Consider the following 19781-nt stretch of genomic DNA (forward strand, 5'->3'; position numbering starts at 1 on the left):
TCAAGGTATCGCTCTACTTGCATCCTGTTCAAATAGCTACTTAATTGTCCCAGGGCTCTTTATTAAGCATTTTATCTTTACTCCAGTGTTTTGAGATGCCATCTTTATCATACATTACATTTCCAAATTTACCTACGTCTAATCTGAGCTTCTTGCTTTATTCCATGGGTCTGTTTATTTATGTTCCGTCTGCTCTGTGTTTATGGAAGTTTTATTTATGAGTTGATATCTGGTAGAGTTAATCTCTCCTTGTGGTTTTTCATTTTTTATGTTTTTTTTTCTCACTATTCTTGCACATCAGTTTCTTCAGGTGAACTTAACTATCACCTTTCTAACTCCATGACCAAAGTAGTTGGTACTTTTCCTGGTAAATAAAAATTAATCATAAATTAACTTGGGGAGAACCAACATTTTTATGATGTTGATTCATCCTATCCAAGAATAGGAGATGGTATGTTTATTCAGGTCTAGTTTTCTTACTCTCAGGGGTGTTTTAATCTTTTTCACAATATAGGTTTAGGGTATATCTTGTTAAGTTTATCCCTAAGAATTTTATGGTTTTTGTTTGCTATCTTAAGTGCTTTCTCTACCTCTGATGTTCTATTTTTTTGTCTTCAAATTGGTTATTGTTTGTGTCTTCAAAGGCTATTGTTACTTAATTTTGTATTTTAACTTAATTTTTTATTGTTAATTTTTATCAGTAATTTTTGTAGGATTTTCTAGATACACTGCCGTTTCAACTGCAAATAGAGTTTAATTTTTCTTTACCAAATTTTATCCTTTAATTTATTTCTCTTGCCTAATTACGTTGGCAGTAAGCTCATTGGCTTGAAATAGGGAGAGCTTCTTGGAGGCTATCCACTGGACAGGAGATAAGTCTCTGTCTTCTGTAAATCAGCATTTACTGGAAATGCCTCAGCTCCCTTTTTTTGAGGGTTCTTTTGGAATATTTTCCATTTCATATCATCTGGCTCTATTTTAGACTGAAATCCTTTCACACTTGCAACTTCTGTTTAGTTTTATAAGGGTGGTTACAGCATTATTTCATTTATGGATATTTATGAGTTACAATTTTGTTGTCAGTTGTGGCTTTAGAATTAAAGTGCTCTTTTCATGTTTAAATCTTTTGGCTTGAATTCTACTTTGCTCTCTTTTGCTTGTTACACCTTTGTATATCCTTTAATTTTAGCCATTCTGAACTATGCTTAAGATGTGTCTCTTAATATGTAGAACAGAGTTGGGTCTTGCTTTGTGAGCCAAATTTGAAATCTTGTTTTGTTGATATGACTGATAAATGTGGTCTGAAGTCTCTGGTGATATTTTGTAATTATACGTTATTTTCTATTTGCTGTGTTTCTCTATGAGATTTTTTTTTTTTTAATTAATGACATGTCATTTAGGAACATTTGTATTATTCTGTGGTTACTTTTGTCTCTGTACCTTTTAAATGCCTGTAACCCCGTTACCCATTTAATCGTTTACCATCTGTTGTGTTGGAGTTAAATGGTACCCTTTAACTTCTGGCTTTTGCCAACCAAAGAACTTATTTTACTTTCTCACCTTTTCCTTTTCTTCACGTTGTTTTTGCATTACTTCTGTTTTGTTACGACATATAACATTTGCATATTAATCTTCAACTTTCAAAGGTTAATGTCTCCACCTTTATTTTAATCTTAGATTTACAGTTGTGTGTATGAATGGCCTCATCACTCTTTTTCCTGTCATTAGGTGCATTAAGCTAGAATCTTGGAGAAGGGAGAGTGATTCTTCTCTGTTTAGAAGTGTTTTTACAAGGCATTGATACTTGAAGGACAGCTTGGTTGGTTATAAAATCCATTATTCATACTTTCTTTCATTGAATTTCTAAACGGTGCTGTTCCGTTGTTGCCTTGCATTGTATTTTGTTTTAGACAGCTCTGATGCCAGTCAAATTTGTTTGCCTTTGTTCATTGTTTTATCTTTTTTTGCCTAGAGGCCTTGAGCTTTTCTTTATCTTTGAAGCCTATGAGTTTTCTAAGATGCATTTGGGAGTTGATTGTTTCAGGTAAATTCTTCCAAGTATTGGTTGGCACTTTCAATGTGTAGATTCAGATCTTTTATATCTGTGAAGTTTTCTTGGATTCTAGTTTTAAATATTGGTTTTACCCCCCTCCATGTTTTTTTTTTTTTTTTTTTTTTGGTTTTTTGCTCTTCCGTTGGGACTCCAGTTTTATGAATGTTATCCCTTCTTTCCTGTTTTCTAATTTTACTGCTTCTCTCTGACATTATTTTTAACTTCTTTTTATCTCATTTTTATTATCTTAATTGTTTTACTGCATTTCTTCAATACTCTCTATTAAATTTTTATTAGCATTTTAGAATGCATCTTTAATTTAGATGGCATCATTTTTGGGTGGGCTAGTCAGGAAGGCCCTTTGAAGGCATAAGTCTAAATATACATCTCAGGTGAATTCTGTAATATTTATTCATAGTAAGAGAAGAACATTCCAGACAGAGCAGAAAAACACTAAAAAAAACCCAAAAAACCAAAAAAAACCCCAAAACCTTTTTTTTTCTTTTTTCTGTTCTTACTGCTACAATTCTGGTTCCACCCTCTTCAGGCAAGACCTAGCTTATTACGAGGAATGGAAATTATATGTGGGTAGTGTTCTGTTCTGTTTGGAACAAATTGACAAAGGGTTCATTATGATCAGTAGTGGTGGATAAAATGAATGAACGATTTCCCCACTAGTAACTTGTGGATATGAAGTAGAGTGAGAATGAGTGGCATTGTTATCCATGGCATAGGCCACCTCGTAGAATAGACTACCATGTGGGGAGATCCTTCTAGCTATTTCTTGAACAAATGCTGTCACTCATCTCTCTCGTGTTGGACACTGTAAGAGGCACTGAGGACATGGACCCTGTCTGAAGAAGAGCTGAAAATAAGCCTCTTTAGAGAAGATCTTTAAATATGGTTCTGTTCTGTGTTGAATGGCTTATAGAGAGAGTCAGGTGTAATTAAATTTTGTAGTTCTCTAAAGATGAATGATTATTGCTTTTGAAATTTATTGGAAGAACATCTTTTAGAATACAATTATGTTGAATTTTAAGAACTTTTTATTGTAATAATTCTAGTCTCCCAAGTGTTGACTTTTTTTTTTTTTTTTTTTAAAATATAACATTAGGGGCTTCTGGCTGGCTCAGTCAGTAGAGCATATGACTCTTGATCTCACGGTCATGAGTTCAAGCCCCACGTTGGGTATAGAGATTACTTAGAAAAAAAATGCCATTGTATTTGAAGTTAGTTTTCTTATAAATATGAGCCAAATCAAGAAAAACTGAGGATGAATTTCCTGCCAGAAAGCACTGTTAGCAGTGTTTGATTCTTTACATTCATTGCTTAAACCACAACTATTCTAGGACTAGTCTTTTTTTAAAGATGGTTAAAACTAGGACAGGTTGTCACTTCTCTGGAATTGTTCTTTCAAGAAGCAAGACTTTATGAAGACTGAATGTTGTCTGTCACTGTCTACATCTGTGATTCTCTTTATTCTGATTGAAAGAAAATCTTTACGTCCTGCAAGTAGCTTTATATAGAAAGTTGGCACCGCAGAGAACTTTTGGATCGACCCTTGTGCCTTAAAAAACATTGAGAGATGTAATTTAACACTGATTTTTCTGTTCAGCAAGGTGAGGCTGTTCGTAACAGGGCAACGTTGAAAGCTGTGTTTCTTGTTTGCTAACCTGCAGAGAGGTATCTTGTTTTATCATCAAAGTTTTCCAACATCAGGATGTAATTTTAGGAAAATAACAGTTTTTGATACCGAGGATACTATTTAGTGCCCGAGATGAACAATCAGAAATGAAAAAGCAGGTTAGGAAGCGTGCGTGGCTTCAGCTGTGTGTGTTGCGTCACAGTAGTTGGGAATATTTAGCTCCAGCGTCTTTCCTGTTGGCCCGCCTTAGCTCGCTTGTTTTCATTGTCATGAATGCATTTACAGTTCCGCGAAAAGATGGCGTCTCGAGGTAGATGAATCCCTGTATGGACATTAGAGAACACTGTTGAAGTGTGATCTAGAGTCTGAAATATTTCTAGGTAGAAAAGTCCTGTGCATGCCGGCTTTTAGGAAATCCATTTTTTTCCTGCTGCTTATTTTTGTATCCTCTAACCCCTACTGCCCCTACCCCGTGACTGAACAGGCTTGACCCAGTATCTGCCTGCATCTAAATTCTGTGTTCTTTCCATTTTACCCTGCTTTGCAAATTTATTGAATTCCTACTCTATGGCAGACATTGTGTTAGAGCCCAAAGATTAAAAAAAAAACAAAAACCAGAAGAAGGCTGAGTCTTTTACTTGAGAGGAAAGGCAGTATGCCAGTTACCAATTTAAAGTTTCTCAGCCCCCAGTATGGTCTTCTTTATGGGACCAAAAGCCCACCCTGAAGTAATTCTCCCTTGTTAGCCACTGCATTACTAGCATTGTCAATAGAGGGCGTTGGAGAGAGATTGCAAGGTGGGAGTGGCCGGAAGGCTCTTCTCTGGGTGGCAGCCTCCTTCCTTCTCCTTCCCTGCAGGAGCCGCCTGTGGCTCAGTGGAAGGTGCGGTGTGGCTGTGGTGACAGCATCCATCCCGCCTCCTCTGTGATCTTGCAGGCCACATCCCTTAAGAAACTCTGGTTCTAGGGATGCCTGGGTGGCTCAGTTGGTGAAGTGTCTGCTTTCGGCTCAGGTCATGATCCCAGGGTCCTGGGATCAAGTCCTGCATTGGGCTCCATGATCAGTGGGGAGTCTGCTTCTCCCCCTGTCTGCTGCTCCCCCTGCTTGTGGTCTCTCTCTGATAAAGTCTTAAAAAAAAAGAAACTCCGGTTCTAGCTGTACCATTTGTACTTAGCTGATGTTCTGTTCTTCCTCTGACTGGGTAATGTTTATTTTTCTATTGTCCAGATCTAACAGCACTTCTCTCTAAAAGTCTTCCTTCAGTTCCAGCCCCAGTTATGTTTCCTAACTTGTACTTCTTTAAAGCAGTCTGGACTTACCATAGCTATATTGTAACTTTTCGTTGGCCTGTATTTTTTCTCTCCCTGAAAACTGCCCACTCTTGTTTATTTCAGTATACCCGGTGTCTTGCAGAGACTCTCAAATGCTTACTAAATCGATTTAAATCTTCTGTTATGCACTTTACTCCTTGCTTCTACATAGTAAACATTGCTTCTGAGGGAAAATAGTAGCTATCTTTTATTGAGTTATGTGTGAGGTACTTCTGCATACTCCGTCTTATTTAGCCTGATTTTAAACTCGAGGAAACAGGCATGTTTTGAGGGGCTAAGTATCTTGCCCCCTGGTTGTTTTTTTTAAAACCTGGATCTGTCCCACTTCAAAGACCCATACATGTTCAGAAGGTGTTAAAACTTAAATGAGTTTTTATGTTTCTATCTCTCACTTTTTAAAAATTTGATATGTTTCTCATGCGTATTTTCATTATAGATCCAGTAGAGAGACATACAATCCAGCATTTGGTTAAAAATTCCTAGTTGTATTTATACTTAGAGATTTATCTGTTAGCAGAAAGTTGCTTATGAATAGTGTCTTGTCCTCTTCAAAGTTGGAATTAATAAAATGGTTCTTTCATCTCTCACAGTTATTTCTAGGGAAAGAAAATCACAGGGAAAAACCATAATGTCCGTTTTAGGACTATTATATAATTCCACCTGGAGATAAATTGTGCTTTCTTTGTAACTGATTATTTTTTGTTAAAGGTTTATGTTGTGACATTGATTTTCAAAGTCAAAGATGCTTTATCTGGGAATCATTCAGAATTGAATGATAAGAAATGCTGTTTTTATTGTAAAAGGCTTGTTTTATACAGCTGGTCTTAGTGTTTAAAATAGCTGATTTTTTCAAAATACCATTGGTTGTTGATCCATAGACTTTTGAAACTATTTACTTGCCAATTATAAAAGTGTAGCTTGCAGATTGTAGACCGTTTGGGAAATACAATTTAAAAGTCACCTGTACCCCCTTATGTAGTGGTTACCGTGGTTAAGATGCTGGTATATGACTTTTCCAATCTTTTTTCTGTATTGGTTTCTCTTTTACATAGATGAAATTGTTTTGTTGTATTTTTGTATCTTACTTGAAAAAAACAATTGAGTTTAATATATGGTATATTAATTTTAAATGGCTGCATAATGTTTCATTTTATAGATCTGTAATTTATGTACATTCTTTGGCCAAGTACTTAGATTTATTTATTTATTTATTTATTTACTTATTAATGTTTTTTTAATTACATTATGTTAGTCACCATACAGTACATCCCTGGTTTCCGATGTAAAGTTCGATGATTCATCAGTTGCGTATAACACCTAGTGCACCATGCAATACGTGCCCTCCTTACTACCCATCACCAGTCTGTCCCATTCCCCCACCCCCCTCCCCTCTGAAGCCCTCAGTTTGTTTCTCAGAGTCCATAGTCTCCCATGCTTCACTCCCCCTTCTGATTACCCCTCTTTCTTTATCCCTTTCTTCCCCTACCGATCTTCCTAGTTCTTATGTTCCATAGATGAGAGAAATCATATGATAATTGTCTTTCTCTGCTTGACTTATTTCACTTAGCATTATCTCCTCCAGTGCCGTCCATGTTGCAGCAAATGTTGAGAACTCGTTCTTTCTGATAGCTGAGTAATATTCCATTGTATATATGGACCACAGCTTCTTAATCCAGTCATCTGTTGAAGGGCATCTCGGCTCCTTCCACGATTTAGCTATTGTGGATAATGCTGCTATGAACATTGGGGTGCATATGGCCCTTCTCTTCACTATGTCTGTATCTTTGGAGTAAATACCCAGTAGTGCAATGGCTGGATCATAGGGTAGCTCAATTTTTAACTTTTTAAGGGACTTCCCTTGCATTCCCACCAACAATGTAGGAGGGATCCCCTTTCTCCACATCCTCTCCAGCAATTGCTGTTTCCTGCCTTGTCCATTTTTGCCATTCTAACTGGCGCAAGTACTTAGATTTTATCCAATGTGTCACTTACTACAATAAGTATATTATAACCATCAAATAAATCAGCATGTTTGGATATAAGTCTTTGTGTTCATTTCTGGTTATTATGTATTAAGCAGATCAGATTCCCAAAGGTGGAACTTGGGGTCAAAGAGTGAGCATTTTAAGAACTCTAGGTACATTTTGTCTCATTGTTCTCTAGACAAAAAGTATCCATCAGCCTCCTTACCAGTAGTGTATGAGAGTGAGGGGGAGACGCTTTTCTCTCCTGTGCTTTTGGAATTACCAATTTTGTCTTTGCTAATTTGGGATGATAGCTCATTGTTTTAATATGTTTAATTACCAATGAAATCAGTATTTTTAAATTTATTTGGGTTTCTTACCATTTGTATTGTGTTTATTTTAGACTTCATGTTTTTCAAGTATATTCATATGAGCTTGTATATTGAGAAACAGCTATAAGAACTTTCAGAGTTAGGACTTCTTTATCATGCTCATGCAAACGGTTATAAGAGTAAATTTTACTTTCAAATTTTGAGAAAAGCTTTTGCAGATCTAATATGAATTCATTTAATAATATTCCTATGTACCCACCATTGTCTGCTTGAGTATTTTCATGAGCATTAAAAAAAAAAAGAGGAAATTGAGATTGTGGTATGCTGTAATTATTTTGCTCCTAAATAATGACAAATATATTTTTAAAATAAGATGAAATATTTATCCAAGGGACTAGACAGTAATGACTTTCAAATTCTTAGGAGCTATGGGTGAGTTAGATGCTTTGTGACTGCTGCCCTAGAGGTTTTGTGGTTCACATTTGTAAGCTACCATTTGTTGTCCTGTCCCTTGTCTTTGGCTCTCTCCAGCTTTTCTTTCTGAATCCTTGGACTAGTTCCTGCGGAAACTATGAGTTCACAGTGGTGCCCTCTGGGCCAGGGCATCTCTGGGCCAGCAGATCGCGAGCAGCCGCTGCTGGCTGAGTGCAGGTGCATGTGCAGATGGCCTGGTGGGGCCAGCCTGCCTTCTGCTTGGTGGTGCCGGAGAGGTGATGGATAATGCAGCTCACTCCGCATAATGGTCTGAGGCCAGGGGAGCAGGAGGACCAGGCGAAGTGAAAGGCCGAGCTGGCAGAAGAAACATACACACTTAATTCACTCCGTAGTTTTATTAAACACCCTTATTAGTGCTCTTCACCAGCGGCCTCAGCACTTGCTAGTTTGTCTCCTTGCCTCCTCTCTTGCCTGTGTCTTCAGAGGGAGGTGAGAATCATAGATGAGGAGGAAAGGGCTGAAGGCAGCCATCCTGAGTTGGAGTGGGTATTTAGTAGTCAGTGCTTATTACATACTGTAGCGTGGACTCCAAGGCAGTGTAAGGGCAGCTCATTACGTGCCTCGATCCATTTTTTTGTTCTTTCTTTCTTCCTAGTTGTCTCCGAAATGGGGAGTAGAGGAACCAGGGCACTGCTTTCGCTTGTTGTTAATACTAGGACACTGGGACATTTACATAGATTTCTGTCTGCCTATTACGAGTTTTTCCTTTTTTAAAGATTTTTTTTTAAAAAAGATTTATTTATTTATTTGAGAGATAGAGTGCGCATGAGAGAGCAAGTGCATGAGAGGGGAAGGGACAAAGGGAGAGGGAGAGATGCTCTCTAGCAGACTCCCCACTGAGAGCAGAGTCTGTCATGGGGCTTGATCCCACGACCCCAAGTCATGACCCGACCCAAAATCAAGAGTCAGATGCTCAACCGACTGAACCACCCAGGTGCCCTGAGTTTTTCCTTTTTTAGAAATTTTTCTTCTAAGTCAGACTTCATAGAGTACGTACGATGACATGAAGTCGAGGACCGTTCACACTCTCTCTTTGCCAGGATTTTACTCTGAATTTAAAAATGTCAAAATGACTAAAGACTTCAGAAATGGCTAGCATGGAAATATTCTCAGTTTGTTTTTTAACCTCAGGGTTCACCTGGAGTGTCATAACTTTCAAGGTAGTTTTCTGTTTGGAGTCCCAAGCATCAGGGGATCTTGTGAATTCTGTCTACAACTAATAAATAAGTGTAATTTGTCTCTGGTTTTCTTCATCTTTACTTCTTTTAAATGCTTATCTATAATGTTCAAAACAGCTCTGGGCTTTTGATTTGGTATTCCACAGAATTTCTGTCTGTGTCACAGAGGAGTTAGTTTTTGGAACTCTGAAATTTCATTATCCTTAGAGTTTGAAAGTTGTGAAGCCTAAAGTGAAAGCCAGTGTAGAAAGCTCACTGCTAGGGAATATAGCTCTGAAACTTTACAGTAATTATCAGTTTGTGTTTTTTCCCTTAGGACAAGTTACTTTTTGAGGCTTCATTTTTCGGGGATTGTTGTTGTTGGTGGTGTTTATAGCAGGCCAGAACGTAAATCTATCTTTAACAAAACCTTCTGGATAAATTTGGAAAACCAGTATTTTGAGGGGTCACAATTAAGAGAAGGTGGGAGCTGCCCACAGTGTTAAGGGAAAGTCAGAACTTGCAGCAGAGCTAGGCGTGAGATCTCAGCTGCCATCGGAAGGGGTGGCCCTTCAGGCTCTAAGACAGCCTCTCACTTGTCATCCTCTGTTCTCATTTCCATAACATATATTTTAAGTGTGAAAATATTTATGCCTTTTCTGGTTAGTCAGACACCATTTCTGATACTTTATCCACTTGAGATAAGGTGATTCTTGTTACTCAGATCAGGTCACTGAAATCCCTCAAAGTCTAAACTTGTAGAACTCTCACTTAGCTCTTTGCCACATCAACTGCAAGAATGAAGACCATTCTCAGCCCTGAGACTGTTGATATTCCAGAAAATGTCCACATCACTCTGAAAGGACACACTGTTACTCTGAAGGGCCCCAGAGGAACCCTGTGAAGGGACGTCAGTCCATCAATGTAGAACTGAGTCTCCTTGGAAAGAAGAATGGGCTCCGAGTTGACAAATGGCAGGACTGGAACAGAACTGGCTACAGTCCGCACTATCTGCAGTCAAGTACAGAACATGGTCAAGGGCGTTGCACTGCGTTTCCGCTACAAGATGAGGTCCGTGTATGCTCGCTTCCCCATCAACGTTGTTCAGGAGAAGGGTTCTCCTGTTGAAATCTGGAATCTCTTGGGTGAACAGTACATCTGCGGGGTTTGGATGAAGCCAGGTGTTGCTTATTCAGTATTGCAAGCCCAGAAAGAGGAGTTGGTGCATGAAGGAAATGACATCGAACTCGTATCAAACTCAGCTGCTTTGGTTCAGCAAGCCACAACAGCTAAAAACAAGGATATCAGAAGAATTTTGGATGGTGTCTATGTTTCTGAAAAGGAGCAGTTGAGCAGGCTGATGAGTAAGATCTAAGCCGTCTGGAATCAGCAAGATGCCGGATGATTTTTCAGACTTATTTGTGATATTCGAAAGATACAATGAAAGCTGTATTGATTTCAGGCTTTTTCTTAAAACAACAACAACAACAGCAACAACAGCAGAACTCTCAGCTGTTTGAACTCTGTGTTTTATCAAGACAAAGAAGAACAGCCACTTTTCCTCTTTCTCAGAAACACAGAGTGAGGAACAGGACAAATGGCCAAATCTCTTTCCAGATAGATGTGTTTCTTTCACGACAGGCGTTCCGTACGTAATTCCTTGTAGTTAATGTGCCTCTGGTTGATGTACCTGTAGCACTACATGCAATAGCGGCCTTACTCTCCACCTGTGACTTCCCGAAAGGGCAAGACCACGGACGTACTATCACCTTCTCTTGTCACGTCTCATCCATTTAATGAGGGCGCTTGAAGTCTAAACTAAAAGCTTTTCTTAAGACCTACTTATACTTCAACTTGGAGGTCCTTACCTCAGAACAGTTCCTTGTTTCATTAACTTGTAAATAGTCATGCTTGGCACGAGTCTTATTCGAGAGCCTATAGCTACGTTCCTAGGAGTCACAGTTTTAATTCTGGATGCAGGAAGAATCCCTTGAGTTCCACAGAAAGAGAAGAGTGGACCTCTCTACCTGTGCGTCAGGATGCTGTCTTTGCAGTTGTGCAGAGAAGGTTCTGCTCCCACATCGTCTGCATATTCTCCATGTTTATGTTAATTTTGTGATGAAGCATCAGCTGGGCAGAGATCATAGGAACCGGAGTTACTTTGATGCCAGGGCGAGAGATGTCCCTTTGCCCTTTCTCCAAACAGCCCATGAAGGTAATGAAATATGTCCTGACCCCTTATGGTGAAATGCATAAGAACCAGAATGAAGGCCTTTTCCAGTGCTTTTCACCTCTAGCAAAAAAGTGGAAAATCTTTTTAAGTCCCTGTGTAATGCAGAGCTGCTTCTTTCCTAACCAGTAATTTTGAGACAGAGATACATAGTATGTGTTTTTAAGGACTGTGTCTGGGAAAAAAATCAAGTTGTCCAGTGCCTTCAGAACTGGATGTTCTTATGCTTCTAGACAAAATTTGATACTGATAGGAATATCCGGAATTATTTCTTAGAAGATGTCTAGGACATTTGGCCTACCATCCAGTGGCCCTTTATCATCAGTTGGATCTCTTCTCTATAATGTTCCTTTTTGTTCCAGCTGGGTGAAGGGCTTGCTATAAAAATCATCCTCTAAGACTGCTCAGGTTAGAGGTTCATCCAGATGTCCATAAATACACACCGTTTTCTTGAGCTGAGCTCAGTTGTCAGGGCATAGTTGGAGAAGGTGGTATTTCTACACCATAGGGAGCTTTGGTTTTTTTCCTTTCTGCTAACTCAGTTGCACCACCACGTTTCTCGATTGTCGATCCTGCTACTTCCATCATTCTTTTGCTCCCCTTTTCTCTGGCCATGCAGGTGTTATCAGGATTGCCACCCATTCTGCTCGAGTTGTGTGCAAGCCCTCCTGGTTTTCACTGATACTTTCTTGTGGTACAATACACATAACATATAATTTACCATTTTAAGCATTTTAAAAAATTCATTAAGCACATTCCCATTGTGGTGTAAGCATCACAACTACCCATCCCTAGAGCTTTTTCATCTTCCCAGACTGAAACCCCATCCCCTTTAAACAATAACTTTCCATTCCCCCTTCCTCCCAGTCCCTGGTAATCCCTGTTCTACTTCCTGTTTTGTCAGTTTGATAGTTCCACATACCTCCTATAAGTGGATTCACTGATACTTTTAAAGTAGATCTGAAAAAGCCACTGCCATGTTTCTGGAATCTGTGGCTTATCTCACCAGTGCAGTACACATTTTTTCTTGCAGCTCTGGGCCCACAGGCGTTCCTCCTGGACTGACCAGCCAGGAGCGAGGCAGAAGCACATGGGGAGACCCCAGAAATGATGGGCCTTCCTCCTTTAAATAAATACTGATCCTGAGAAGTCATCTAAAAATGAAATAGCCTTCTTCCCCATAGTTGTACAACCCTCGTGGCTCCAGTGTTGTCCTTACAAAAGAGGGAGAGTTTTAGGTTACTCAGCCTTTACCTGGGCTCCAAGGCAAGGCTCCAAGGATTTTTCAGGGTAGACTGGGAATTCTTCAGGGAATCACATAGCTAAAGGCATCTGAAATTAGTGAAGAAAATAAAACCCATTCTTGAGAAAACAAAAATTGGAAGTTAGCTGAACAGGAGGACCTTTTCCTCTGGCTGTCTCTAAAGCTAGTAGACAGACATTTTTGCTTTGAAACCCCTCCCCCCCATTTTTTTTTTTTTTAAATCTCCGTCGTTTCATGCTTGGATTAAAGGGAAGAAAAAGATGTTTTATGTTTAAAAGTTTTTAAATGTTTTAACAAAATTATTTACATTTTGACCAGGTAGCTCTAAAATTATTTCCAGTGGAAGGTCTATGAAGTTGAAAGATATTGTCACGGAATAAGAACTTCTATCTCATGTGAGTCAGTGCTGTGTGACCCTCTTACTACTTTTGATAAGTAATCCATGACCCTGTCTGCTGCCCATTTTCTTTCCAGCATTCTCCAGTTAGGACCTGACTCAACCACTATGTGATGAACAATATTTTGTATGATGTGAGGACTCAGCAGCCATTTTTCATAATGTTCATTTGTAATTCATTACAACATTTTCCATGTCTGCTCATGAGGGTTAAAAACAATTACTGTGCATTGCTTTATCAGAAGATTGACTACTGAGATGGTACTCTAACCTTTCTCGGCATTGCTGGTGACTCTGTAGAATGTTATTTTCTTGTACCAGTTCATTCAAGATGAAAAAATATTCACCAAATACAAAAAGGAGGAAAATCGGTCATTCTTTTCCAGGGCTGGATGAACTGGAAACTATACTAGTGTGAAGAAGCTGTAAAAACATGGCTGAAATAACAGACTTCGTTTAAAAAATAAAGCAAAATCTAACTGTACTGAGGTGTACAGATGATTCACATTTTTAGGTAAAATGGTTTGATATAAAAAAAATGCACCATGCATCACTGTGTGCAAATAACGGCTCCTCGAAGAAAGTTTTGGTTTCTGCTTTGGGTCAGATGTTTGAAATGTCAACTGAATTGTATTTCCTGATAGTTACCTTTCTAAAACAGATAAAATTGGATGTGGTATTTAGAAGAAACTAGAAGGCCGGTTTTTTGGGGGGGGGAAATACAAATTGTGTGACTTAAGGGAAAACTAACTTTTAATAGAAAAAAACAATAGTTGCTTGACTGTTGATTACTCAGGGCTATGGTTGTTAATAATTTTAGGGTCATAGACTATTTTAATAATCTGATAAGACCTAAGGCCATTCTCCTCCTACCAAAAAGAAACCCATTCACAAACGTGAAGTTTTCATACAATTTCATTCACAGTTTTGGAAGGCCACACTTGAATGTCAAGTTTGAAACTCTTTCTGTAACATGACTTGATGTGAATGAGCTTTGTCATTCACAACACTTAGTTTTTGCCAAACAAGTTCAACGTGGGGAAGTTCTTCTTTGCAAGACTCAAATCACATTTGTCCACATAAAGATATTTATTAATCGTTCATCAGTGAAGCAGGCTCAAAACAATTAATACAGTTTGTTACATAAGCTTGATGAGGGTTCAGATCGCTGTCCTCATAGGTGCCTTGACTACCGCTTTGTAGGAAAGGTTCGGCCAGGCAGACCCAGTGACCTTTTAGAAGTAGGATTCTCTTACCTTTATACTTGACATTAGGCAGCAGAGAATCCTCCTAAACCCATAACAGGACTTTTAGAGCTTAAGTTTTGAGAGTCGTCTTTAAGGGTAAAGGCTGCAGGCCTCACTAATTCTTAAGCCCTGTTCACTGAGAAGTGTGTAGTGTCTCTGAATATTTTAGTCCGTCTACATTTCTTGAATACTGTAACTTTCAATAAATGACCGTCCCTTTTTAGCAAGAATCCCACCAGCCAACACACTACGGTTTTTCCCCATAAGAACTCACTTCTGACATTTAGTATACTAATTAGCGAATGTAAGCTGTTATTTGAGATATTTATAATGAAGTATTTATAGTAGCTGCTTCTGGAACGGGGATTCTGATTAGATTGCTCCAGGCTTTGCATTCTTGAGTAGGGCAACTGAGTGCCCTTAGACTTGAGTTTGAGCTACAGAAACATCTCCTCCTTTATGCTCAAGTATTTTAAAGGAACTGACGTTGTGACAGCAGATAATAATTTGTATTCTTTATGTCAGTGAGGCAGCTTGTTCCATGCATACCTGCTTGTAATCATTTCCTGTCAGTCTCAGTTTTGTGGTGGTCCAGTGTGTTCGCATTGACCCTGTCTCCTGGTGGGGCCCCCAGTGCATTGTATTGTACGTGGTTTCGGTATAGTGACTGATCAGTGAATTTTGGTTGAATGAATGAATATTCAGAGTCCCCAGTGAGCAAGTTTTTAAACAATCTTTTTATTTGATATTAATTTTCACTTTACAGAGAGGTTGCAGAGATCGAATTCATGTATTCGCATCACCCAGTTTCCCCTCTTGGTACCTGTTCATCACTACAGCGCATTTGTTGCAAGTGAGAAATTACCACTGGTGCATTACTGTTAACTAAACACCACACTGTATTCAGATTTCACTAGTTTTCCCTAATGTCCCTTTTCTGCCCCAGGATGTCATCTAGGGTGCTCCACTGCATTTAATTATCTTGCCCTCCTAGTGTCCTCTGGTCTGCAGCGGCCTCTCAGACTACCCTTGTTTTTGACAGTTTTGAGGAGCACTGTTTTGTTAGAAGGTCAGCAGCTTTGTAGAATGCCCTTCAATTTGGGTTTGTCTGATGTCTTTCTCCTATTTAGAGTGGGGTCGTAGGTTTTTGGGAGGAGGACCACAGAGGTGAAGTGCCGCTCTCATTACATCACATCAGAGGTACACTCTAAACAATTTTATTTCTCATGTTTCAATCTCAGAATGGAGAGGTGGGGAAAGCAGGAAGGTGGAATTTAAATCAGTCAGTTTTGCCCTGGTAGAAATTGTGGTAAAGACAACTAAGGGAACTGAATCTGAAAGAAAAATGTAAATGTATCTGGGGGAATTCAGCCCTTGGTATTCCTGTCATGCCTCACTTTGGATGTTGGTGAGATGGTAATATTTACTTTATTTAAATGCTTGACTGATATAAATCAGACAAATGAAAAGGCCAGTGGTTTATAGATACACATTAAGGCAGAATTGCAATAATTTTTACAAGTCTCTCAAATAACCAGTTTTTTGAAGTGGGAAAAATCTTTAATTGGATTTTTTTTCTTCTTTTCCTCTGCTGCTATGTTTTTTCTTTTCCTGTGTTCTTTTGCATTTGGGTTTATGTTTTTCAAGCTGAGCTAATGTTATTGAGAAACATTTCAAAGCATTTGTCACTGGAGTAGTTTATCCCTTAATTAGTGGTGAGGTGGTTTTGCAGACAGGTGACATACTCTAATGCCTTACAGAGACTAGTCTTGTTAGTTATTGATTACTGATGAATAAATTACTGCCATTTTTAATCATAAGAAAATTTCTTTTGAGGATAATTAATCAGATTCATGCATTTCTTAACCAGAGTAGGATTATCATCTTTTTTAGTTACAAGAATGAACCTGCCTGCCTCTGCCCTGGGTAAATTCAGGAGAGAGGAGACAGGTTTCTAGGTTTGTATTTTGATCTTTACTTTTATTAGGCAGATGAAAAGTATACTTGCTTAAAAATTACTTCAAACTGCCTTTCTTGTTGAGTAGGTTTTGAACTACCTGCCTGACAGATGGTGTTGGAAGTAATTACCGAAATCATGTGTTTACCTGTACGTGGACATGTGTTCACCAGATGCACTCTGTTTACCCAGTGCTGCTGATTTCTTAAAGAAATACACACCTTCTGGATAGAGTTGCATAACTCTGGAGAAGAGAAGCTGCTCCAGCCAGAGCTCTGTCTCTCTTGGTTGCAGGATCGGCTCTAGTCAGAGTGGTTGGTTAGGAAGGCCAAAGAAGCACTTTCACAACATTATTTACCCTTACATTTTTTGATTTATTAGCACTTTAATTTTACCCATCTACGGCATGATTTAAGAAACAGCCCCCCAGATTGTATATTCAACAGCAGTAACAGTGATCACTCTTTTATTATGATATATTGTATTTGTTTGTTTGTTATATTGTATTTTTTCTACTCAATATTTTTAGAAACGTGTTTTCCTGATTGCATGTTAAAGATGTACCCATCCTCCCCATTTCTATAGTGTGATTTTGGAAGTCTGGCTTTTGGATTAAGTGTTGATTATTATTTTTTTTCAACAACTCATGGGTAATTCCTGTACTCACAAAGATTGGAAATAGCTGCTTTATTTTATTTATTAACATCAAAACCTAATTTATGCTTTCCACCTCATTTCTATTTCACTTTAAAAAAAATAAAAAAAACCCCAACAAAACCTCAATGATAGTGACCCCTTTCGCATGTATGCCTTAAGTGTTCAGTTTTGAAACAGTACATTTAGCAGTCTGTAAACCCTGAGGAACAAGGAAAGTCATTGTTGCAAGATTTTGACAGGTGCAAAACTGTAAATAATTACAGGCCTGGGCAGAAGCTAGAACAGAAGTTGCACAGCAGCTGGCAGGCCTGACCTGTGACAGGTCTGACCTGAGTTAAGTAGCCTAAATTTCATGGCAAGCTCAGATTTGTTTTATAGTATGAAATTCACCTTCTGCCACAGAACGTTGCTAGTGATTCAGACTAGATACCAGCTGCAAAGGGAGGAATACATGCAGAATATGGAGAAAGAAAAATGCCCATTGAGCTACCTTTTGTACGACTTTGGGGCCAGATGGAACTTGTATAGATGAATTCTAAAATTGATTTACACTCTGACTGAAATAAATCACTCAGCACCAAATGGTGGTCTGGCTTTTTTTTTTTTTTACTTTTTATGTTACCTATTTTCAAAATATTAAATTTTTTAGTCGTATGAGCATATCCGAGTTCTGTATGAAGTTGTGTCTGGGAATACCTGAGTTGTAATTTTTTTAGGTCTTCACAGAGAACAAAGCAAATTTTTAATGAGATTTGATCGCCGTCGGGTTCCATCAGGCAGTTGCCTACCTTAAAAATACCAGATTCATTGCTGATCCATAAAGAGCCCTGCTCATTGCCAGCGGCTTCCCCCACCACACACCGTGTTTTCACCCCGGAAAGCTGCAGTGTGGAAAGGACAGGATTCTGCTAGAGCAGAAATAAAAAGCTGATGACTTGTGGGTCCAATCGAACCTATAGACGCGTTTTCTTTGGCTTGCACAGTGTTTTAAAAATTTGACAAATTCACATGTCAGAATCTGTATTTCTAGCTTCCTCAGAAACACTGATGATACAGTACTGGGCCTGCACTCCTGCAGTTGGGGGGGCTGGACAGTGGGCGCCCCTTTTCCGTCCTTCGGTTTGCTGTGGCCCTTATCATCCTGCTGTTCATTTGCTTCTGTTATCTACCAACAGACATTTGAGTTGATGCCCCTTGGACTGGAAACTGTGTGGGTTTACAAATGGACCACCTGAAGAGAAAGGACCACATTAGGAGAGATTGGTGGAGCGTTGATCCGGTTAGGGGTGGTTTGCCTTGTGCTCTCTTCCGTCCATGCTCTTCGCTTTTTATTCGATGTAATACACTTGCATTGTTTTCCTCTTCACTGTAAACTACTAAGAACTTTGAGTTGTGACATTCCCCCAACCACCCGTGATGAAGGAAATGTCCCAGGTATCCGGAGGAGGAGTTTTCTGAATGATTACCCGTCCTTTAAGTCACATGTTAGTATGATTTAGTTTAATCAGCTAGTTTGTGTCCTTGTTTTTGGTAGTGATCAGCTTTATTGAAGGATGAGAGTTAAATTAGAAAAGGAATATAGACGTTTTTAAAGCTCTGGGTGTATTGAGAGTTAGGGCAAGTCATGGCATAATGCCATGGTGGGTGACTTCAGTGAGACTGACAGCACTGAGACCCTTTACAAAGTGGACAAGAAGAAGTGGAAAGATTCCAGAGATTAAAATTTTCCTAGAAAGGAGAGTAGAAAGTGTCTTTTACTTCTTTCCTCGTACCCTTATACTGTTTGGTGTTCCAACTCTATGCTTTCTCCTTTGTTTCTAATTAGAAAGAGAGAGGAGAAATGGGGAAGAGTTGAGTTTCATTTGCCTAAGAATCTCACTACTAAAATATATGGGAAAAAACCCCACCTCTATTGTAGGTTGACTAGGCACATAGTGAACTCAGAAGCTCGGTGGTTCTGAGGTTTGTTGAGTAAAGTTGGTACAGAAGGAGTGGTGTAGACCAGGAGTTGGGAAACTGTGGACTGCAGACAAATCTAGCTTACTGTCCGTTTTTGTAAATAAAGTTTTATTGGAACACAGTCACACCCATTAATTTATATACCGTCTATGGCTGCTTTGACATCATAAGGGCACAGTTGAAAAGTTGTGACAGAGACCATATGGTTTGCAAAATCTAAAGTATTTATTATCTGGCACTGCACAGGAAAGAAAATGTGATATTTTGGTGCAGAAGGTTCTGTCCAAAAAGAAAAAAATACCCAGCTCTTTTATGTGGTCTAAGTTATTTTTGTTGGAAACAAAGGGAATTAGATGTGTGATTGATTTTCACAATTTATATGGCTTTTTGATGATTTTGCAAATATTTTATATAGAGTTATTGTTCCATTTGAATGAAATGAAAATTTTATAATGCCTAGGACTTCAATGGGGCTATGATTTTATTATGTCATTTACAACAGCTGTTTCTGGAGAAGATTATAATAGCTAATGGGAAAACATGAAGTAATATAGTTAAAACATGATATAATTTTAGCAAAAATTAGTAAAATAAAAAATGGGTTGTGTTTGGGCTACAGCTTTTTTGGAGGGAAGCGTATAATGACAGTAAGTATAAAAACAACGATGTTACTTAATTAGCTTTAAACACAATATTTTCAGGAATATATTTAATGCACAGATGTGCACATATGGTCCATTATGGTGTTAATTTAAACTTTGAAAACTACCAAAAGTTTTAGTTATTAGGGAAATAGTGGACTTTCATCTAATGATCACATTAAACATTAATAACCTTACGTTTTTATTGTTGTTTTCATTTTGGAGAACATTTAAAAATAGCAGGCCTGTATTTGGGATTCATTTAACATGATTATTGACTGTCTCAAGAATAAGCACTGTTGTAGGCACTGGGATTTAAGCACCAAATAAAATAAAATAGGAAATAAGAACTTCCCATTGCTGTTGCTGCAGGAGAAAAAAAACTCAAAATACTTTTGAGCTTCCATGGGCTGGGGGCAGGGGGGGTGTGTGTGGACAAATAAACACTCCTC

The 19781-nt window shown here is 38.6% G+C and overlaps 1 protein-coding gene and 1 pseudogene across 5 annotated transcripts in view; both read left to right on the forward strand.

Annotated features, from left to right (window-relative positions):
* The window catches only part of CDKAL1 (CDKAL1 threonylcarbamoyladenosine tRNA methylthiotransferase), a 673848-nt gene that overhangs the window by 121218 nt on the left and 532849 nt on the right, over window positions 1–19781 (forward strand). The window contains exon 6 of one of the 5 annotated variants that reach the window (XM_087858100.1): window positions 18555–18643. The exons of the other annotated variants lie outside the window; for them this stretch is intronic. Within the exon in view, the coding sequence (XP_087714226.1) occupies window positions 18555–18643 (89 nt within the window). The remainder of the gene's footprint in view (window positions 1–18554; window positions 18644–19781) is intronic. 5 annotated transcript variants of the gene reach the window in all.
* On the forward strand, window positions 8576–18526 carry LOC123791039 (large ribosomal subunit protein uL6 pseudogene; annotated as a pseudogene).

The sequence above is a fragment of the Ursus americanus genome, chromosome 32 (genome assembly GCF_024610735.1).
Source record: "Ursus americanus isolate L20-20 chromosome 32, mUrsAme1.1.p, whole genome shotgun sequence".
In the NCBI taxonomy this organism is placed as follows: Eukaryota; Metazoa; Chordata; class Mammalia; order Carnivora; family Ursidae; genus Ursus; species Ursus americanus.